Raw genomic sequence first — 19,815 nt, 5'->3', positions numbered from 1 at the left:
ATGTTGAGTCAGTGTTGAGAAGATTAGCTTTAGCAGGCTTTGGTACTAATTAAATACTTAAGACCCAACGATGAATGAGTGCAATACACAAAGCTCTTGCAGCACCACAATGCACGAGTGTGTTTGCAGTATGGAAATGATCAAGACAGATAGACACATTGTTACTGATGCTAAGCCTATTGTACATGGCAGTAAACATAAATATTAATTAAATTGAATCAGTTCTCTGAGGAAATAAATTCACTTTGCACATGAGAACTTCAATACCCAGCCCAGTTAATGATTTAGGTGTGCCCTAAAGATAGTTTGCTTGTTGGTAATAGAATGAAGAAATAGAAAACAGGTTCAGGTACAATTGGAAAATTATAACCAAGTGCTTGGCTTGACTTGAATAACAGGCAATTATAACAGATTCACATGGTTACTTTACTTAACAAACTTTGTAATAAATACCCCAAAGGGAGTGTTAGCATGCTACAGCTTTTCTTTATTTTGAATTTATTTATTTCTATATTTAAAAAAAACAACTGGATAGCAATTTACAATACGACAAACTTTATAAAGAGTTTATAAGTGGTGACTATATACTTAATTAATGGTTAATACCTCATTTATACACGTGTTAACGTTATAAGTAAACATACTTTTTGGGTTGCCAGGTTGAAAGTCCATGTGGGAGAGTCTCAGCAGACATTCTGTCAGAAACCATGAGAGTGATTAGATGAAGCCAGCCAAACTGTTGTATGGCAGCCCCACTAGCCACCACTTAACGCTAAACCAAATCACTACCCAACTTAACCACTGTCACTGTAGTTGCTGTTATTACTATGTGACAAACAACTTTTGCGTATGCATTGCAGTCATTTTTAAGTCGTACTATTATTTATGCACCACTCATTGAGGATGTCAACTGGCAGGGCCTGCTGGTCACGTGGTTTCCGAGAGAACGTCAAAGGATGGTCAGTCTGTCTGTCTGTCTGTCTGTCTCGCTCTATCTGTCTCTCTGTCTATCTCGCTCGCTCTCTTTGGGTTCCCAACCTGGCAACCCAAAAAGGTCTTTTTATTAATGCGTTATAACATCTTATTACCTATTTACAACATATTAATAAATGCGTCATTAAATGATCTGTTGATCGATAAGTTACCACTTATAAACTATTTATATATGAAAGTATGCATTATTGTCAAGTGGTAATAGAGAGGGTTGATTAGGGAACGCAAGTCCTAATGAACGCTGGGATCACTGCGTGCGTAAAAGACGTGCAAAAAACCCCAACAACACCCAAATCGAGACGTTTACGTGCAGTAGGTTTATCTGCGCAAACGACGGATGGAAGTTGCCAACTGTAGCAAAGAAAGAGGGGATGAGACAAGAAGAGGTGGAGTCTAGCTCAACGCCTTCTTGAGTCTATCTGCATCTGCTACTCCCCTCTTTTACCCCGGGCCACCCCTCCATCCACCCCCCACCCCCCCAATCACTCCTCTCTGTGCGCTTCCCCAGTCGGCGCGGTCGGAGCTCAAGCATACGGGCGCGGAATGGAGACGGAAGGGAGCCAGAGCAGCCTGTCCTCCACGGACTCCCCTCACGACCCCTGGTAAAAACTTTTTTCTTTCTTTTCTTTTTTTTTGTATCTTTTTAATCTAGTCGCCTATTTTTTCGGGTTACCCCTCAGAAACAAACTGGCGATTTGTGAGAGCGACAATTAGTCTGCAGCCAGGCTTGCATGCACTTTCTTTTTATTTCTTTATCGCGGCTGCACACCTTCGTCTTCTTCTTCTTCTGCTTCTTCTGAGTGAAAACGTTGTTTCTGGTTTTTTTATACGTAGTGTCGTGTTTAAAATTAAAGAGAAAACGTTGTAGAAATGTCTTTAAATGTAGAAAAGTGCGTTTTGTTCTGCAAGTAATAGGTAACGCTGATGGTGACTGTGAAAAGACGACAGCAATGAAGCCACTGAAACTGAAGCTGTGTAAATATGTAAATGAATGTTTTTCGCTATGTCTTCCCCCCCCCCCAACAGTAAAATGTTCATAGGTGGACTGAGCTGGCAGACAACACAAGGTAAACTTTTTCCAACTCTAGTTCTCGTAACAACACTGCTTCAACCTTTTGCACAGAACCAATGAAAAGTCTTATTAAACAGTTGTATTTCTAACTGCAAGTTTGCTGGCATGTACTCGTATGTTTTGTTTACTGGTTCTTCTCTCAATGAGTAACCTGTTCCAAAATCAAAGTACCCATTCACCACTGGCTTATAAGTGGATGCTGTTTAGGCAGGATGGAGTAAAGATTCCAGTAAACAGACTTTGATTTAAAAAAAAAAAGAAAAGAGAAAGAATGAATGAAAGAAAATCAGGTTGCAAAGATTTGATAAAGTTAATGTGTCTTATCTTTTCGGCTTATCGTTTCCTCCTTACATTGAAATCTGAGTTAAGCTGTCACTTTCAACTAAATCAGCAATGGCTGGGCAAAACAGTTTGGCCTTGTGTAACAAAGCAGCATGCTAGATTTTTTTTTTTTTGGCAACAATAAGTTGAAAGTTTTTGCTTAGCTACTGTTCTATGATCTATAATCGTGTAATTCCCAGAAAAGAAAATGAATGACCATAATGCATCACCCTTTGTTTGTTTTTGTTTTTCCTCCAGAGGGGTTGAAAGAGTACTTCTGCAAGTATGGCGAGGTGAAGGAGTGTATGGTGATGCGGGATCCAGTTACCAAGCGTTCGAGGTGAGGGAGCGGTGCACCCCTCTGGGGCCAGCTTCTCAGCCGGATAGCTGAAAGTTTATCTGACGCTACCAATACACACCCACACTGCTCATATCATGTCATTGTGTGTCACTTTCTGTTTCATTAAAGCCCTCCTCTGGTGTTTTTGCAGGGGCTTTGGATTTGTCACCTTTGTTGACCAGGCTGGTGTGGATAAAGTTTTGGCCCAAACCAGGCACGAGCTGGATTCAAAAACAGTGAGTCCTCTGTATTTTCTCCCCACCACCATCCAAGTCCCAATGTTCAGTATTCAAGAATGCTATTTGATAAGTTATTTCTCTTTCTAGTAACCCATTAGATCATTAGATAAGTATGATATTTCTCCATATTGGCCCTCTGGTACACCTGACAGTACTACTCAGATGTACCCGTGTTACATGATTAAGTCCATCCCATTGGTTTTCTCAATGCTCAGGACTAGATATCCGCCAATAGACGACAGTAAAGACAGAGGGGGAAAATAGTATCTCGGGTGCTTTGCTTTGCAGCAAAAAGGCAAGAAAATGTTCCCTGGTATCAGTTCCCTTCGAAACAGAGACACCCGGATAGGGTTTTGCTCACTGGCCAATCTTTGATTCAGCCCCTATGAAAAGTGAACTCAAACTTTCTTTCCTGATTTCATGCGGGGTTATTTGTCCCGAGGGAAGATGTGACCTAAAAATAAAAAATACTTTTCTGCAGAGACAACAGTAGGACGTTTGTAACCGGAAACCCACCGAGGTGTAAAAGCACCCCCCAATGCTCAATAAACAGATTTCAGTTATCCACGCCTTGATCGTAGGTTGCATATGAACACCTTGGTGATAAACTGAACTAAAAATGGGTGTGACAGTACGAGATTGTTTTCTCTTTGCTTGTGGGGAAATGCACCTGTGTTCTGTTAGCTCCAGTATATTCAATGTATGTGTTTAAAACTTAATGTTTTAGAGTGTGAGTGTGTGTCTTTTTTCAGTAATGAATGTGGGCTGGTCTGGGAACAATGTGGCCTTTCGGTCACCATAGGGACTACTGCGTTCCCCTTTCCTTGGTGGGAGTAGTAATGGCTGTGGGTTTAGTCACTGTATTGAAATATGTGGAGGCGCTTCTTTCTTCCTTTTGTAGCCTGAGCTATACACCTTCTCAAGTCTCAAGACAAGTGCAGGCGCTGAAGAAGACACTACATGTGGACCAGAGGAAGAAGAAGAATGAGTCATTTGAATAAGAGCCATACAACAGAGTCCGTTAAAATGAGACATTTGCGTTTTGGACGAATCAGAACTATTGCAAAGGACATCGTGTGTGACAAGAGGGGTCGGATGAAGATTCGGTTTCCTTGGTGTCCTACTGCCAGTGTCACTTGCAGGCACGACAGCCATGACAAGTAGGGCCATCATGGTTGGACGCCACTAACTCACCATGGGGTTTGTGTTTCCATAGTGATACCCCCCTCCATTCTTGAAGAATGGCTCTGACACAAAAGCAAAGAGATGACAACAATGCACATCATTTACAATCATGCCTTGGACGCCATAAATCACAGCAGCGCCAACGGTTAATTTCTAAGAGATGGTGGATGTCACAAAGCTGACAATTCAGCCGCACACTGGCATAGTCAATGACTTATTAAGATTACTCATGTTGAGAGATGGCTTACAATGACGCTTTATCGTTTTTCGCTACTTTCTTCACTCGTGCATGTACCACCCCGTATGTGTATCCCGTATGTGCCGTATGTCCATGCGGTCTCATCGGCCACGGCGGGGCCTCTTGTGGGCTGGCGGCTGGGTGTGTCCGCGGTGTGGTGGGGGCTGTGGCAGCCTTATAGAGAGAGTGTGTTTGGTGTGGAGAGGGCTCAGTGATCAGCCACAGGGGTTGGATGGTGAGTAGAGTAGGCCTTTTAGACTGCACTCCCTGCCCCCTCTCTCTCTCACAGACAGGTTATCCTGTTAGAGCGGGGAGAGAAAAGTTCTCCAGTGGCAACAGAAAGAATGTGCCATGCTGTGACTGACTGAACCGCTCCAACACGAGAATTAAGAGAGCTTTGCACCGCCGCAGAGACTGCAGGGCAAATACAGTAATGGCCAAGGGGCCCGTTCTTTACACAAGGGTGATATATATTAAAACGTCCATTCTGCATTATTTTGTAGGACAGGTACTTTAAATGTTTTCTGGCTGAGAGTAAGGAAGGCAAGTCTCCATGATTTATGTAACTGCCGGTCTGTTAGCTACCCCTCGGGGTGCCCTCTCTACATCCTAGACCCTCCGTTTCCTGCTATCTGTAAAATTAGTGGGGAGGTAGGGTCGATGCGAGCCGCAGGTTCGCGAAACAGATGTGAGTGTCCATTCAAACGTTTTAGTTTCGAGATTTTCCATAGAGAGTTTTACAACAGAGTCACACAATCGCCCCCCCCCGTTCTATGCAAGTTGCATAATGCGCAGTGACATCAGTCAGGTTTTTCACTGTTAACCCTTACCTGTCAGTCGCCATCGCGCTGACCTGAGAGGGCAGAGGGAGGAATGGTAGGAAGGATAACCCTATCTGTGATTAGTATGGTGCTCAGAGCTAATAGGATTGGAGGAAACAAGGTTGGGTTGTTCTTCTGAGTCATACATAAGATACATGAGAGAGGGCCTCCGTCCGGCCCAATCAGTGTGCGGGAATAAGTGTGGTGCTAGCTAAAGCTGTTGCAGGCACCGCAGTCTGCCAACTGTTGCCTAGCTTGGTTGTAAGTGGTCAAAGGGGATTGTCCTGATTTGATAAACCCCTTTTGGTATTAAGTTCAGCTTCTCCGTTACCTTAGACGGAGCAAAGTGGACCTGGGCCTCAGTCGTTGCCTCTCCTTAAAATAGCACTTTAGGTATCTCAGAAACACTTTACATAATCTGCTTTCTTGCTCATGGATCTTTAATGTAATGTGGAAGGAAGCTGATGTTCACCTTTAGGATTCACACAATTTGCTCTTTTTGACCAACACAATACTTTATCTGTTTAATGTCCACAATTTCCTCCCCACGGTTGTGTGCTGCTGTATGTTGATTTTGTTTGTTTGTGTGTGTGTCTGTTTGTTTGTTTTTGAATGTGCACAGGAGTGTTGGACATCAGGAGGGTTGGTGACCGGAGGTGACTATCAGAGTAGTCTAGCGACCATAGAAACTAAACAGTAGACTCTGCATCTGATTCTCCAGTCTAGCTTAGTCTTCTCACTCTGCTCTTTAGACAACCTGCAGTGATGTAAACTCTTATTCAAGTAGAACAACACTGTACCCTACTCTGGTAAACGCATGCGGTTTACCATAGAGGCTCTAGCTCTCTACTGTACTGTAGTTCAACTTTACCCTCTAATGGTTACGGACTAATCTTAGCACTGTACTGTCTCACCATCTCTCAGTTTAACAGCAGTACAGTGTGGAGTAGTCTAGTTTGTTCTCTAGCTCTATTAGACCAGCATAGACTAATATAGAGGTTTTCAAATTTCAATTCTGTAGCCTGTCTATGATTGCATCTCCATGGCATGGTGTGGTTTTCCGTCAAATTTTAACCTCAGTGACTGTACCACATATGAATGCTGTGTGTTTGGCCACATTGTTCATCAGGTTGCGTAACTATTTTGCGTAGTTGTTGCATCGTGTCAGTTATCAAGACAGCTACCAAAAACGCAGAGTGAAAAATGTAAAGTGACCGTGTTGCTTGACCAAGGGTCCATCGGACCAAATCAACGTCGTCATTTATGGGAAGAGCTGAGGGAGGCAAAAACAAACAAACACAAACAAACAAAATGAGGCTGATCCGATGTCAGTGTGTGTGATTGACAGATCTCTTTCCTCTGTCCCGTCTGCAGTCCTCCGTCCTAGTCTCTCTTTCATTCCATGTTCTGCCCTCCCCACCCGCACCCCACCCCTTCATTGCCACATTGTCCCTTTCTCTCTGCCTTTCCTTGCAGAAGTGAGATATGTTTGTGATTGCAGTGACTGTGTGAGATTCCAGGAGATCACATGTCATGTTTTAGTGATGAGGGTCAGGTAGCAGGGGCACCTCTGTACACCTGTGTGCACCTGCGCACATGTGCGCGAGCAAAGGCACAGACACAAGAGCATGTGCACACATGCTGGACGCCCAGCGTACTTAATCCACAACCTCAGAAGTGCAAACTCATGCACTTGCACAGATATACAGTACACATTTTCAGATGGATACATACAGTCATGCGCACACACACACACACACACATGTGCGCGCGCACACACACACGCACGTGCACAATTAAAAGACAACGGATGCCAAAAGGTTCAAGGATTTTTCAGTTTGAGACCCCTGCTTGCTGGCCTCGTGTCTGAGGCGGCTTACGATAAGGACATGTATGACCCAGGAAGTATGCTGACGCTGGGGTTCTCGGTCTCTGATCATAGCATGTGTTGATTTGAGAGAATTATGTTAAATATCAACTTCATATTTTTCTGAACGGTTACATATGTCCGGTGGTCTGTTTGATAGATGTTGCTGTATGCTGAGATATTTTCTGTCATCATATTCTCCAGCGCTCCATTCTGGGGAGGGTCTTTGATATCCCTGCTATGACAAAGGGGTGGCAAATTCACGGTGCTACCCAAACGCAGTATGGCACTGTGGTATTTATTACACCTCCATTGCAGAGCTGTCAAAGAATCAAATATGTAATGAGATGTGATTTCAAAGTACACCAATGGCAAGATGCGAGGTGGGTTGTTCACCCCAATCACAACGCGTCCCTAAACGGCCTTCTCTATCTTTGTAATTTTCCCCTTTAGATCGACCCGAAAGTTGCCTTCCCTCGTCGAGCTCAGCCCAAGGTGAGTGTCGATCTCAGTTCTGCCGGTGTTGCTGAGAGCAGGTCAGTCTGTGTCTCTGTTTAGCATTTCACATTCTGTCTTGGCTAATGCCTTGTAATCTGATGAACATGACTGCTGCTGACATCACCGTACGGTTATGTGACCATGTGTGAACACAAACTCACACAACTTAATAGATGTACAAGTAGATGCAGAGATGAGTGAAGAAAAGATAAGATTAGAAAGAAAAAGGAGAAATACATAAGCTGTGTGCATAAATCTGAAAATCCTGCTAGATATCCATGCATAACACATATCTCTAGATATAGGGTGGAAAAAAATCTGCCTTGTATTTCTGTTAGTCTATGGTGATGTTAACTAGAGCTGGGCAATATACTGATATCATATCAACATCACGACGTGAGACTAGATATCATCTAGGATTTTCTTTATCGTAATATCATAGGAATCATTTTTTTCATTCCCTGTTCTTAAAGCTGCATCACAGTAAAGTAATACAATTTTCTGAACTTTTTGGACTGTTTTAGCTGAATGAAATGAACAATGACAGTCTCTACCTGCTTGGTCCTCATATCCATATAACTAATGATCATTTCTCAACATTTTCTTGCGTGTAAATATCTTATGAAAGCATCAATATTCATTCCCAAAGTGTCATCACATTATCAATATCGAGAAATTCAGTCAAAAATATTGTGATATTTGATTTTCTCAGTTATTGCCCAGCCCTAATGTTAACCATCTTGACTTTTAAATGTGCACACAGAATGAAGGAAGTCTAAAGTGAGAATGTGTCATTTTATAATGGCAACATAATGAGTGACAGGTACCGTTGCTTGAATTCCGCTGTTCCTCTGAAGAAACCGATGGCTTAAACAACCTAACGTTAAGGGTACATAGTAAAAGGAAGCCATCTGCTGTTGCGATGGTGCGGCCTGAGGCTCTTACTATGCAATTGTCATGTGATAGGTTTGTATCTCATTCACAACCTTTGTTTCTCTTAGACCCCCCCCCCGTCTCATCTCTCCCTCTATGCAAACAAACACAAAGCAAAAACACACAGTGACTCAATCCTAAAAAAGGTGTTTCCCTACAATAATATCATTACCAACTTCCTAATGCAAAGTTTCAGCATGGCTCTCCTGAAATGGTAACATACAGTAAGTACTAAGTTGGTAAAATAAGAATTCTGTTGGGCCATAGCATTATAAAAGTGCTACTTGCTAAAAAAAACAAAAAACCAACAACTATTTCACAACAAACAACGGAGATTAATAGCTGACAGAATATTGTGTCGAAAACACTTTCAAATGCCATTTTTTTCATAAGCTCATTCCATTTTCTTACAGTTAGTGACTCGGACCAAGAAGATCTTTGTGGGAGGCCTGTCCGTCAACACAACCATAGAGGACGTCAAGCAGTACTTTGACCAGTTTGGAAAGGTAAATAAAAATACTGGTTCTGGAAATAAAGAGAAGTTCAGGATGCTGATATAGCTGCAGGGACGTCCGTTGGCGGTGTGTAACGTTGGGTGAGCAAGTCGAAGGGAAAGTATCTGACATCACTAGTCAGAATTGCAGTCGCTCTATCCGCCAAGTGATAATAGAAATCAACAGGAATATGTTCATTTCATCTTGTGCTTATTCCAAATGAAGTCTTACTTGGAGAGAGAGCGATTTCACATGCAGCTGATTGACTATGCAGAGGTGAAGTAGTTGCATGGAGGAAGACGATAAAGAAGGGGAAGAATAGGGGTGAAGAGGGTAAGGGAGTGGGGGTGGGGGGGCGTGCCTAAAAAAAAAAGAAAGAAAAGAAGCGAGGCTCGAGGAGGTATGGAGCTGGAGCAGCAGGCAAACTTGGAGACCGGGGGGGGAGAAAAGTTTTCTAGTTAGTGTGTGGTGATGGTGAGGAAGGAGGAGGGATTATCAGAATCTGAATTAATCTGATGTAACAGCTGCTCCTACCCCCAACCCCCTCCCTGCCCGTTACCGTGGTGACCTGGCTTTCCCATTGTCCCTAAGTAATTCAGCGGGTAAGGGGTTTTGTGTTGAAGGAGGAGAGTTGTGGAGGGTGAGGGGGGTATGGGTGTGTGTGTGTGTGTGTGTGTGTGTGTATGTGTGTGGGTGGGTGGGTGGGTGTGTGTGAGTGGGTGGAAGGGGCTGGTCAACTCAAGAGTTGGGTAAAATAATACCAAAATACAAACGGTCAAAAACAACATCAACAACAACAACAGAAAATGAAAAACAATGTCTTAAATTTACTCAGTTAAGGTGGTTTTCTTTTTAACTGGCATGTGTGATTTCGTTTGAAACATCCATCCACATATAGTTCACCCAAGTTTTGAGTCTCCCCACTGAAGACTCAGAAAGGCATGAGGGCAGAGAATAGATGATGGGCTGACAAAGGCACTGACGAGAGAGGGAGGGCCCCAGAGAAAGAGAGAGAGAACGAGAGAGGGGAAAAGAGAGAGAGAGGGAAGGGCGGTGGAGGCGTAAGAGGGGGAAATTGGGTGAAGGTGGGTTGTGGGGGATTTGCTGGGACCATTATGCCGTTGTACAAAGCTAGATAAATATTTTGTTAGCTTAAACAAAAGTTAGCTGTTTGCATGCTGGCGCGCTCTGTATTACTCAAACTCATCTCTTAAATGTGTCTTTCAGCAACCACCAGGAGAAATTTCCTCCGGTGATTGGTTCAAATTAGGGAAAGAGGGATGCTTTGGTGGACCTAATATAATGTGGACCCCTTAGTGATCGACCGTTGATAAAGAGCTATGCTATCAAACTTTTTCTTTTTAACAAGTTCCAGGTGGAGGGTCCACATGGCAGACTCTTGAAACCTTTGAAAGTCAAATATTGGAACATTTTTTAATCAGCGGTCAACTTTCCCACAGGGCGTCACTTTGTCATTAATGCCCATTAAGCCCCCCCGACTGTCTACGAGCTCCTCTTGCAGATATGAATGTGGATGAATTTTGGAGAGGGAGAGGGAGAGGGAGAGGGAGAGGGAGAGGGAGAGGGAGGGAGGGAGAGAGGGAGAGAGAGAGAGAGAGAGAGAGAGAGAGAGAGAGAGAGAGAGAGAGAGAGAGAGAGAGAGAGAGAGAATGGAGGGTGAAATGCAGGCTCCAGCCATCCATGGAAGTTCCTGATTAGACTGCCTCACTGGACCTTTTGTGTCCCGTCCTGGTGGGGATATAGGGGTGGAGAGAGGGATGGGAAGAGAATAACAGTGAAGATGAGAAGTGGAAAAACGGATAAGGGGGAATATTATCCGGCAGCACACCATTAGAAATGCTCAGCATTAACCCGCAATTATCTCGCTGAGAAGTACAACTGTTACTGTTCACATTGTTGTGCTGTTTTAATTGCATCTGCCTGCATTTCATTTCCTCTCACAGCGTGACTGTAAATTTGAGACACATGTGAGAGTTTTTTTTTCTCTTGTCCTAACAAGTTTTTAGCCTTTCTGCATGAATCTGAACGGTGGCTCTCCGAATCAGTAGCAATTCAGAGTATTGTCTCTGAACCTCCCCCCGCTTACTATGGGCTGTGTTCCTTGTGTTGTTGAGGATACAAGACTTTATAATCAGTCACTGTGAGTAGCTCTGGATAACAGTGTCATCCTAATGTCGGAAATGAATTGTGAAAATATACAATGCATTGTGTCCATCAATAATAAGGCAGAGGGTTGCCTTGCCAGGAGTCTTGGGGGTGATTGGCAAATGTCAAGGGGGAAGGAGTCAGTGATTCGAGAGGCCTCAAACCAACAGGTCCCTTTTCACAGTGCCAGACGCACTCCTCCCTCACCCTTGACCTTTCTGTTGGCAAACTGCTCATGGGGGGCACGCATACACACGCACACACGCGTGCGCACACACACACTGTTTGCAACTACTAGCAGAATCGTAGCTGTGCGTGGGTATGTTAATGTGTGCCGCGGGAAAACTGGCCGTGCAGACTGTGTCCATTCTGGCTGCCAATAAACTTATTATAGATCAGAGATTGACTTACCAAATGTTTATTTGGACCTGTGTGTGCTGTGTGTGCATATTCTACCCTATGTATGGTGCATAAATACGTGCATGTTTGTGTGTGTGTGTGTGAGAGAGAAAGAGAGAAAGAAAGAGAGAAGAAAAAAGAAAAGAAAAGAAAAGAAAAAAGAGATAAAGGGAGGAAAGGTAAAAGAAAAGAGCGGGTCAACTTTTACACGAGAAAGTACGGGTGTGTGCAGAACGGACACCTGTGTCTCTGCTCTGTAAAGGGAGGCAGGGCCGGAGGAAGAGGTCAAAGGGAGAAGAAGAGAAGGAATTATGGCTGACTGTGCCGACAAACAAAGCCTCCGTGCCTCTTTGTTCTCCCTCTCCCTCCTCCTTTGTCTCTCCACTCTCCTCGCTCTCCACTTTGCCCTATTCTGTTGTGGAGTCCACCTCCTTCCCCTACCACTCCTCTCTCTCTCTCTTGCTCGCTTGCTCTCTCTCTCTCTTCCACTTCTCTCTGTCTCACTGTGTTCTGGTTCACTATATCGCCACCTGTCACTATTCCTCCCTCTATCAGCCCTCCACTCATCAAGTCCCCACCTGCCTGCAGGACTCACCTTTCGCATCCATGACTGTCCACTTTTGTCAGCGTTACTCTCGTGTCTCGCTCTCTCCCCCCTCTCCCTCTCTCTCCCCCTCTCTCGTGCTCTCTCTTTCTGTGTGTCCTTCTTTGTCTCTGGATCTCTCCCACCATTCATAAACAATATTTGATGTTGGCTCAGGCTCTTGTAAAAGAACTTTTTGTACAGTTGCCATGGGAATGTCAAGCTTCGGATGGCAGGGGGAAAAAAAAACGGGGGGATTATGGGCTTTCTGTGTGAAAGGGTTTGTGACCAGGCAGTTTAATGTGGCCTTCAACTTTTTACATTTCAGGCATTTTTTGCGCGACGCACACGGAAATCTTTTTGTGCGTTCCTTAATAATTTTGGTGACTTTAAGCCTCTGTCCAACTGTCTCCCTCGACCCCGCCCTCATCTTGAACCCCCCTCCCCACCACTTTGGTCGGTCCATCTGTTGCTGAGTCTCCCCTGCAGAACTTGAGAAGGGGTGAGGTCAGGCAATATGGCGTGTGGCGAGAGAGAGAGAGATGTAAAACTGTGTTTTTTCTCATCCGCAGGTCGACGATGCCATGCTCATGTTCGACAAGACCACCAACAGACACAGAGGTGAGAGACTGAGGGACTCTCTAGCTGGCTTTATCTAGTGCTTCGTTCATTTGCCCCAACTCTTGCCTCTTACTAACTCTGTGCACCCCACACGCGCACACACACACACACACACACACACACACACACACACACACACACACACACACACACTACTCTTCCTCCCATCCTTCCTGCCTGGTTCCTTATCGATCCCCTACCCCCACCCCAATACCACCAACACCACCACCCTGGGGCCTCTTTTCCTGTGGGCTGAGCTAGAGGAGACGAATGAGGCTAGGCTAATTAGCCAGTCCGTTAATCGGGATCAGGATAAAGCCTCCTTAAGCACCTCCTCTCCACCCTGGGACTGATCGATTATGACAGCCTACCAGCTTTGCCTGGGCCTTCTGGCAAGGAGTGGGGGGGGGGCGGCAAGGGTGGTGGTGAATTGTAGCATCGAGTGGGGGGGAAAGGGGGGGCAAATATGCTAAGAGCCTATTACAGTACAGATTACTGGGGACTTTTTCAAGTGCTTCAGCACACAAAGGCTACTGTGGTATTGAGGGAGTTGCACGGAAAATGAAGTCTATGATAAATTCAGCATTGTCTGAAAAATTTTTAACTCATAAATCCCTGAACATTGTCCTCACATTGTGCATTGTATGTTGTATGTTTTTCTCACCAGGGTTTGGCTTTGTCACGTTTGAGAACGAGGATGTGGTGGAAAAGGTCTGTGAGATCCACTTCCATGAGATCAACAACAAAATGGTGAGATTTCCAGCTTGTTTTGATTGAGATATTTCCCCCGTATCAATTTTTTTTTAATGGCGTACCGGTCATCAGCAAAACTGTGGTGTTTGAACATCCATGTCTTTCACAGGTGGAGTGTAAGAAGGCTCAGCCTAAGGAGGTAATGTCCCCCACAGGCTCAGCCAGGGGGCGCTCTCGGGTGATGCCCTATGGAATGGATGCCTTCATGCTGGGCATTGGTATGCTGGGTAAGCTTATATTGATCAGGACAGCAAAGATGTGGTGCTACGTTAATGGTTTCTCCCACCTGTACCTGATGAAAACTATTCCTGGACCAAGGCCCGGGCTGCTGTAAAGGTCATGCTCTGCCCCATGCTGAGACAGATGGCCATTTAAACAAGGCCTACGAGGTGACAACACATTAGTCTGCTCTCCATCATGTAATATATCCTCAGTTATCTGGACCCCGGCCTGCGGAATTGGCCGCCTTACAAAATGATAACGGATAGGTTATCATTTTTAAGTTCACGCAAAGTGGAGAGTCCCTGTAACCCGAGAGACTGGTCAGACTCATTATTGGTTCACTCCGTGACAGATAGTTGTTTAATGTGACAAAACGTTTACGAAATTAAGAATAACATGTTATCTCAGATCACACGTGAGAAATTGTGTTTGTTTTAAACATTTCCTCAACATCCTTAACTGTAGGGTGAGGAGAAACACATTTTCCTCAGTTAAGGCTTCTGTATCAAGACCGTGCTTTATCTTTACAATGCTGCCACCTACTGTTCAGTCTGATATTCACAGCGTTTAGTAGTACGACGCTTTTGGGTGGGCTGGCTGAAAATGCTGTAGAATATGAGCCCCTCACCAAGCAAAACAAAAGCATGAACCTTTTTTTATGTTTTGAAAACTAACACCCCCCCCCCCATTCCCCATGAATTAATATCCCACGGTGCTCTTTAGGTAACTGGTTGCTTTATGGCATGCTAACCAGTTACCTTGCCTGCAGAACATCCACCACAGAGAGTGTAGGACAAGGAAAATGGTCAGATATGATTTCAAAGAAATAAAGACAAGGGAAGACAGAGTAAAGTCCCAGTCTTACCTTTGAGAAACTCTTCGGGCTGCAGGTGTAGACATATCACCCACCTAAACATCACTGACAGTATATATATCACAAGTAGGGGACAGCACCGTCTTGTGTAATCTACACCAATACAGCCGTTCCCCCGTATTAGTAATGAACATTTATTAACAAACTTGTTGCAGATCAGGATTATATATGGTCACTAAAGCTGCAAATATTCTGAAGCCTATGTTTGTCACAGCAATATGGCAAGAGTTAATCTTTTATTTGGGGGGAGGGGTATCACAAATTGAATTTTCACTAGCTAAAATATTCATTTTTGGTATCAGAAATTGAATTACAGTTAGTTATAATTCAGTTTGATGTTGGTGAAATGTCAGTTGTTGATATCAGAAATTCAGTTTTTGATATCGAGAATTAAACTCCAAATTTTGATTTCTGCAATTTCCGATAATCAGCAGTTTGCATGTTATTGAGGTCATATTTGATTTCACATATCAACAGACGATTTCCTGATATCATCAGTTAAGTTTCCTGTATAAACAGGTGGCCTTTTTGACTAGATGCAATCCAATTTCTTGTATCGACATTCGACAACTGAATTTCTGACATAAACAAATTAATTCCGGGGTGTCTGGGTAGCGTAGCAGTCTATTCTGTTGCCTACCAACATGGGGATTGCCGGTTTGAATCCCCGTGTTACCTCCGGCTTGGTCGGGCATCCCTACAGACACAACTGGCTGTGTCTGCAGGTGGGAAGCCGGATGTGAGTATGTGTCCTGGTCGCCGCACTAGCGCCTCCTCTGGTCAGTCAGGGCGCCTGTTCAGAGGGGAGGGGGAACTGGGGGGAATAGCGTGATCCTCCCACGTGCTACGCCCCCCTGGCGAAACGCCTCACTGTCAGGTGAAAAGAAGCAGCTGGCGACTCCACATATATCGGGGGAAGCATGTGGTGGTCTGCAGCCCTGTGTGTGTGTGTGTGTGTGTGTGTGTGTGTGTGTGTATTGAGTACCACAGAGACAAGTTTCTGCAAAGTAACCATATGACAGCGACTGCAGTGTATTCTGACTCCAGCTACAACTTTGTCCCCACAGGTTATCCAGGGTTTCAGACCACCACCTACACCAGTCGGAGCTATGCTGGTATCACCCCTGGATACACCTACCAGTTTCCTGGTAATCGCCCTTCACCCTCTGCTCCTGAAATTAGTCTGACCCCTGAAAAGAAAAGTTAGAAATGATTGTTGATAGTTTTCTGTAATATTCTCCCAAATAAGTGTTTTGTTTTTTTTTACTACCCAGATAAACATTTTGACCTAAATGGGCTCATGTGATAATAGCATTACGTGTGTGGAAGCGCTTACCTTTGATATATATTTTTTTCCAACTATATACTGTGGACACACTAGGTAATGCAGGTTGTATGTCTGACTGACAGCAAACACACTGTCACAAATACAAACATGTTTCCAGGGAAGCACATGAAGCACTCTGAGCGTCACTGGCTGCTTGTAAATATCAAGGAGTGGAGTTGTTTCTGCTTAGCTTGTGCATATAACTGTGTTTGCATGTGAGTGTGCGTGCATTGACAGGGGCTGTATTTTTACTTAAGTGTACAAAGGATGTCTGGGGAATTAGCCATTTGTATGTGTTTTTGTTGTTTTTTCCCCCCGAAAGCCACCAAATGAAAAAGCAAATGCAATGCCTACCCTTCCAAGTAAGCTCACAGTTGATCACTGTTAATGTCGTTCGTATTTAGAATGGTTGAACTTTCTTTTCTTTTTTTGCTCCTTTTTTCTTCCCAATTGAATCCAGTCAATTACCCCACTCTTCTGAGCCATCCCGGTCGATGCTCCACCCCCTCTGCTGATCCGGGGAGGGCTGCAGACTACCACATGTCTCCTCCAATACATGTGGAGTCACCAGCTGCTTCTTTTCACTTGACAGTGAGGAGTTTCGCCAGGGAGACGTAGCGCGTGGGAGGATCATGCTATTCCTCCCAGTCCCCCGCCCAAACAGGCGCCCTGACCGACCAGAGGAGGCGCTAGTGTAGCAACCAGGACTCATACCCACATCCGGCTGTAGGGACGCCCGACCAAGCCAGAGGTAACACAGGGATTCGAACCAGCGATCCCCGTGTTGGTAGGCAACAGTATCGACCGCTACGCTACCCGGACGACCTAAAATGGTTGAACTTTCTGTGTATTGTAAATGTCGAGCAATGAATATTAGATTTCGTTCACACCTTTAATGGCTACGTTGGATTTCACCTCCTCCTCACTCCTATGGCTGGCACAGTGACAGGACATGTCGTTGACATCACTGGTCGCAGTACTCTGATTAGTCTCCCAAAGCTCGGTCGACACTGAAGTGTTGACCGTGTAATGTTGCTCCACCTAAAACAAACAAACAAACAAACAAACAAACAAACAAACAAACAAACAAACCTTCTTGTCTTGCAATGCTGAATCCCTTGTGCACTTATGTAACACCATCTCCTCTCCCCTCTCCCCCATACCTCCTCCTCCTGTGTGTGTGTGCGCGCGTGTGTGTGTGTGTGTGTGTGTGTGTGTGTGTGTGTGCACGTGTGCGTCGGCAGTGGTGTTAGTGTTAAGTGTTACTCAACAGCACTCTGATGTTTCTGTTCTAGAATTCCACTTAGAGAGGACCCCCCTTCTGACATCACCCCACCCCCCCGAGCTGACAGGTCAGTCAGTCCCTCCTCTGGACTTTACAAGCAGCATGCTGTCAAGTCTGTTACCGAGTGCCTTATCTCACCGACGACCCTCGTCGATTGATAAAACCACCACTGTGGCCGCAGTAGTCGTTGGTTTGCATGTTTGTCTTTGTCAGTCCTGTATGGTTTTGTGTACAATGCAGAGGCGGGGTCTTTTTTTTGACGGTGGTCTCACTATTTCTTATAAGGGAGTCTCCAACTGACTTGATCCCTAGTATCTCAGGAAGCTATCATTAATGAAAAATACAAAAATGCATAAAAGATAAATAAGAAATGCAATTGTTAAACCAAATGTTGTTTATGCAGGGGAGGACTCAGGGCTGGCATCTACCGCCGTGTCAAATTCAATTGCCAGGAATCTGCTTTTGCTTTCTAATTCTTGTTTTCTAATTAAGAATTGGCAGCACGGTGGTGCAGTGGTTAGTGGCTGTCACCTCACAGCAAGAAGGTCCTGGGTTCAAACCCCAGGGTTGTCCAACCTTGGGGGTCAACCCAGGTTGTCCTCTGTGTGGAGTTTGCATGTTCTCCATGTGTCTGCGGTGGGTTTTCTCCGGGTGCTCCGGTTTCCCCCACCATCAAAAAAGAAAATAGACATGCAGGGTTAGTACTCCTGTCTTTGCCCTTGACCAAGGCATGTTAAGATGAACTGGAGTTGGTCCCCGGGTGCTGCACGGCAGCTGCCCACTGCTCCTAGCTACACAGATAGGATGGGTTAAATCAATAGAGTATTATATCAAAATCAAAAAATTTAAAAAAATTGTTCTAATAGAGATCTGTTGAGGGACTTCATGTTGTGTGTGTGTGTGCGTGTGTGTGTGCAGTGTTGTGTATTCATACACTGAGGTGTCTAACCTGACCTTCGCTTTCCTCTCCCTTTTCAGCCATTCCTCTCACAGCATATGGACCAATGGCGGCAGCGGCGGCGGCAGCAGCAGTAGTTCGAGGTACATGTGTGAAACTCCTCATTTCTGGCGTGCCAAAGCTGTGCATCCAATCTGTGTTTATTTATTTATCTATTTATTTGTTCTGAGGCTGCCTTCATATCGGGGTCCCATCTCAGCCTGGGCCTCGACACGACATGATGAATCCAGCATGCCTCCACAGTATTTTCTAGGGTTAATATCACAGCTTTGAGCAATGTTTAGGTTCTGTGTGTGGACAGTATGAGCTTTCATTTGCTGACCGTCTTTGTGTTTTGTACATTATGTACAGGTTAAGGGTAAGGCAGAAAAAAAGAATGGTCCAGCCATGTCATCACCTTTTAGGACAAAATTAGCTGCAAGATGGCAGATAATTCACACATCAAAATCCCCATTATGATTTCTCATTTGAATAAACGAAATTTCCCCAAATGAGATCTGTTTTTCACACTGCGTTAAGTCGTCTGCTAAATTTGTTTCTAGGAGGCAAATGTTGTCTTGTGAATTTTGAAGCAGTATTTAATCATCAGAGCAATGTTGATGAACTCGCTGGCGGGCTGGGCCACCGCTGGCAGGTTACAGTCTGACTCTCGACAGTTAACATCGTGTGAGGAATAAGTTCGTTGTAAGTAAATTACTGCTTCAAAGTTGATATGTGTGCTGTCAAAAGACTGCATTTAACTAAAAGAAATGGTCAGTGGCTCCCCCTTGTGTCAATCACAGACCTTATTTGAGGTGGCTGTTTATTCAAATGGACAAACAGAATGTTATTTGGGACAGTGAACCATCCGCCATCTTGTGTCTACTACATGTTACTGCAAAAATCACACCAGACGAGGGCCGCTCTACACATGCACCTCGAATGGGTGCAATGCTAGATCGCCCTGAAGCTCTTGGCCCTGTCAAAAATTGACTTTTAGACTTCCTCCTTATTAACTTTGGCAACAGTTATGCAAAAAAATTCTCAAACTGTGCCTTGGTTCTTGGTTTTGTTTTCAGGTTCCACCCCATCTCGCTCAGCTGGGTTCTTAGGTACCAGCAGCCCCGGGCCTATGGCAGATTTATACGGAACTGCCAATCAGGACTCTGCTGTCAGCAGTTATCTCAGCGCAGCGAGCCCAGCGCCAAGCACCGGGTTCGGTCATAGTCTTGGGGTGAGACAGAACCTTTACCACTTGTGAATCAAGGCAGTACCTGCACATGTCAGGAGCGGTTTGCCCTCGGCTGTGTCTATTAACATGAAACATTACACTTCCCTCAGAGCGTTCAATTGACTATAGTTTATATTAATAACAGTTTTTTTCCTGAATATGACGTGAATGACGTCTGGGATAATATTGATATATGCTTGCCCCCTTAGGGTCCTCTGATTGCCACTGCTTTCACCAATGGTTACCATTGAGCAAGTAAGTCGATTTTCTCATCAGTCATCTTTTTGAGGTGTAACGTAGACAGCCTTGCTCCGCCTGTAAGAGACCTCTGAATCATTGTGTGTTGATTTTATGTCATATTTTTTCTTTCTGTCAGTGCAGAGCTGTAAAACTGAGAGCTGGAAGGAGTTGAAGCT

General features: G+C 44.6%; 1 protein-coding gene across 8 annotated transcripts; it reads left to right on the top strand.

The window, feature by feature from the left end:
- Window positions 1-1,536: 1,536 nt before the first annotated feature.
- LOC130126733 (RNA-binding protein Musashi homolog 1) lies at window positions 1,537-19,650 on the top strand. Of its 8 annotated transcripts, none has more exons than XM_056296390.1 (14): window positions 1,537-1,595; window positions 2,020-2,060; window positions 2,645-2,726; window positions 2,878-2,962; window positions 7,530-7,571; window positions 8,921-9,013; window positions 12,722-12,770; window positions 13,438-13,520; window positions 13,633-13,750; window positions 15,687-15,767; window positions 17,242-17,298; window positions 18,210-18,272; window positions 19,269-19,402; window positions 19,609-19,650. In XM_056296390.1, exons 1-14 carry the CDS (start codon window positions 1,537-1,539, stop codon window positions 19,648-19,650), a joined length of 1,029 nt encoding a protein of 342 aa, XP_056152365.1. The 8 variants fall into 8 exon arrangements, with proteins under 8 accessions (XP_056152365.1, XP_056152359.1, XP_056152351.1 ...); XM_056296384.1 differs by having other exon boundaries at window positions 19,248-19,402; XM_056296376.1 differs by having other exon boundaries at window positions 18,210-18,278; window positions 19,248-19,402.
- The last annotated feature ends 165 nt before the right edge of the window (window positions 19,651-19,815 follow it).

This window comes from Lampris incognitus, chromosome 1 (assembly GCF_029633865.1).
Source record: "Lampris incognitus isolate fLamInc1 chromosome 1, fLamInc1.hap2, whole genome shotgun sequence".
Classification (NCBI taxonomy): Eukaryota; Metazoa; Chordata; class Actinopteri; order Lampriformes; family Lampridae; genus Lampris; species Lampris incognitus.
Note: the sequence above shows the minus strand (reverse complement) of the source record. Positions and strands in the feature narration are given on the sequence as shown.

Coding starts and splice junctions, on each gene's coding strand:
- LOC130126733 (XM_056296353.1), top strand. CDS start 1,537: ATGGAGACGGAAGGGAGCCAGAGCAGCCTGTCCTCCACGGACTCCCCT. Junction 2,727..2,877: donor CCAGTTACCAAGCGTTCGAG/GTGAGGGAGCGG, acceptor GTGTTTTTGCAG/GGGCTTTGGATTTGTCACCT. Junction 2,963..7,529: donor ACGAGCTGGATTCAAAAACA/GTGAGTCCTCTG, acceptor TTTCCCCTTTAG/ATCGACCCGAAAGTTGCCTT.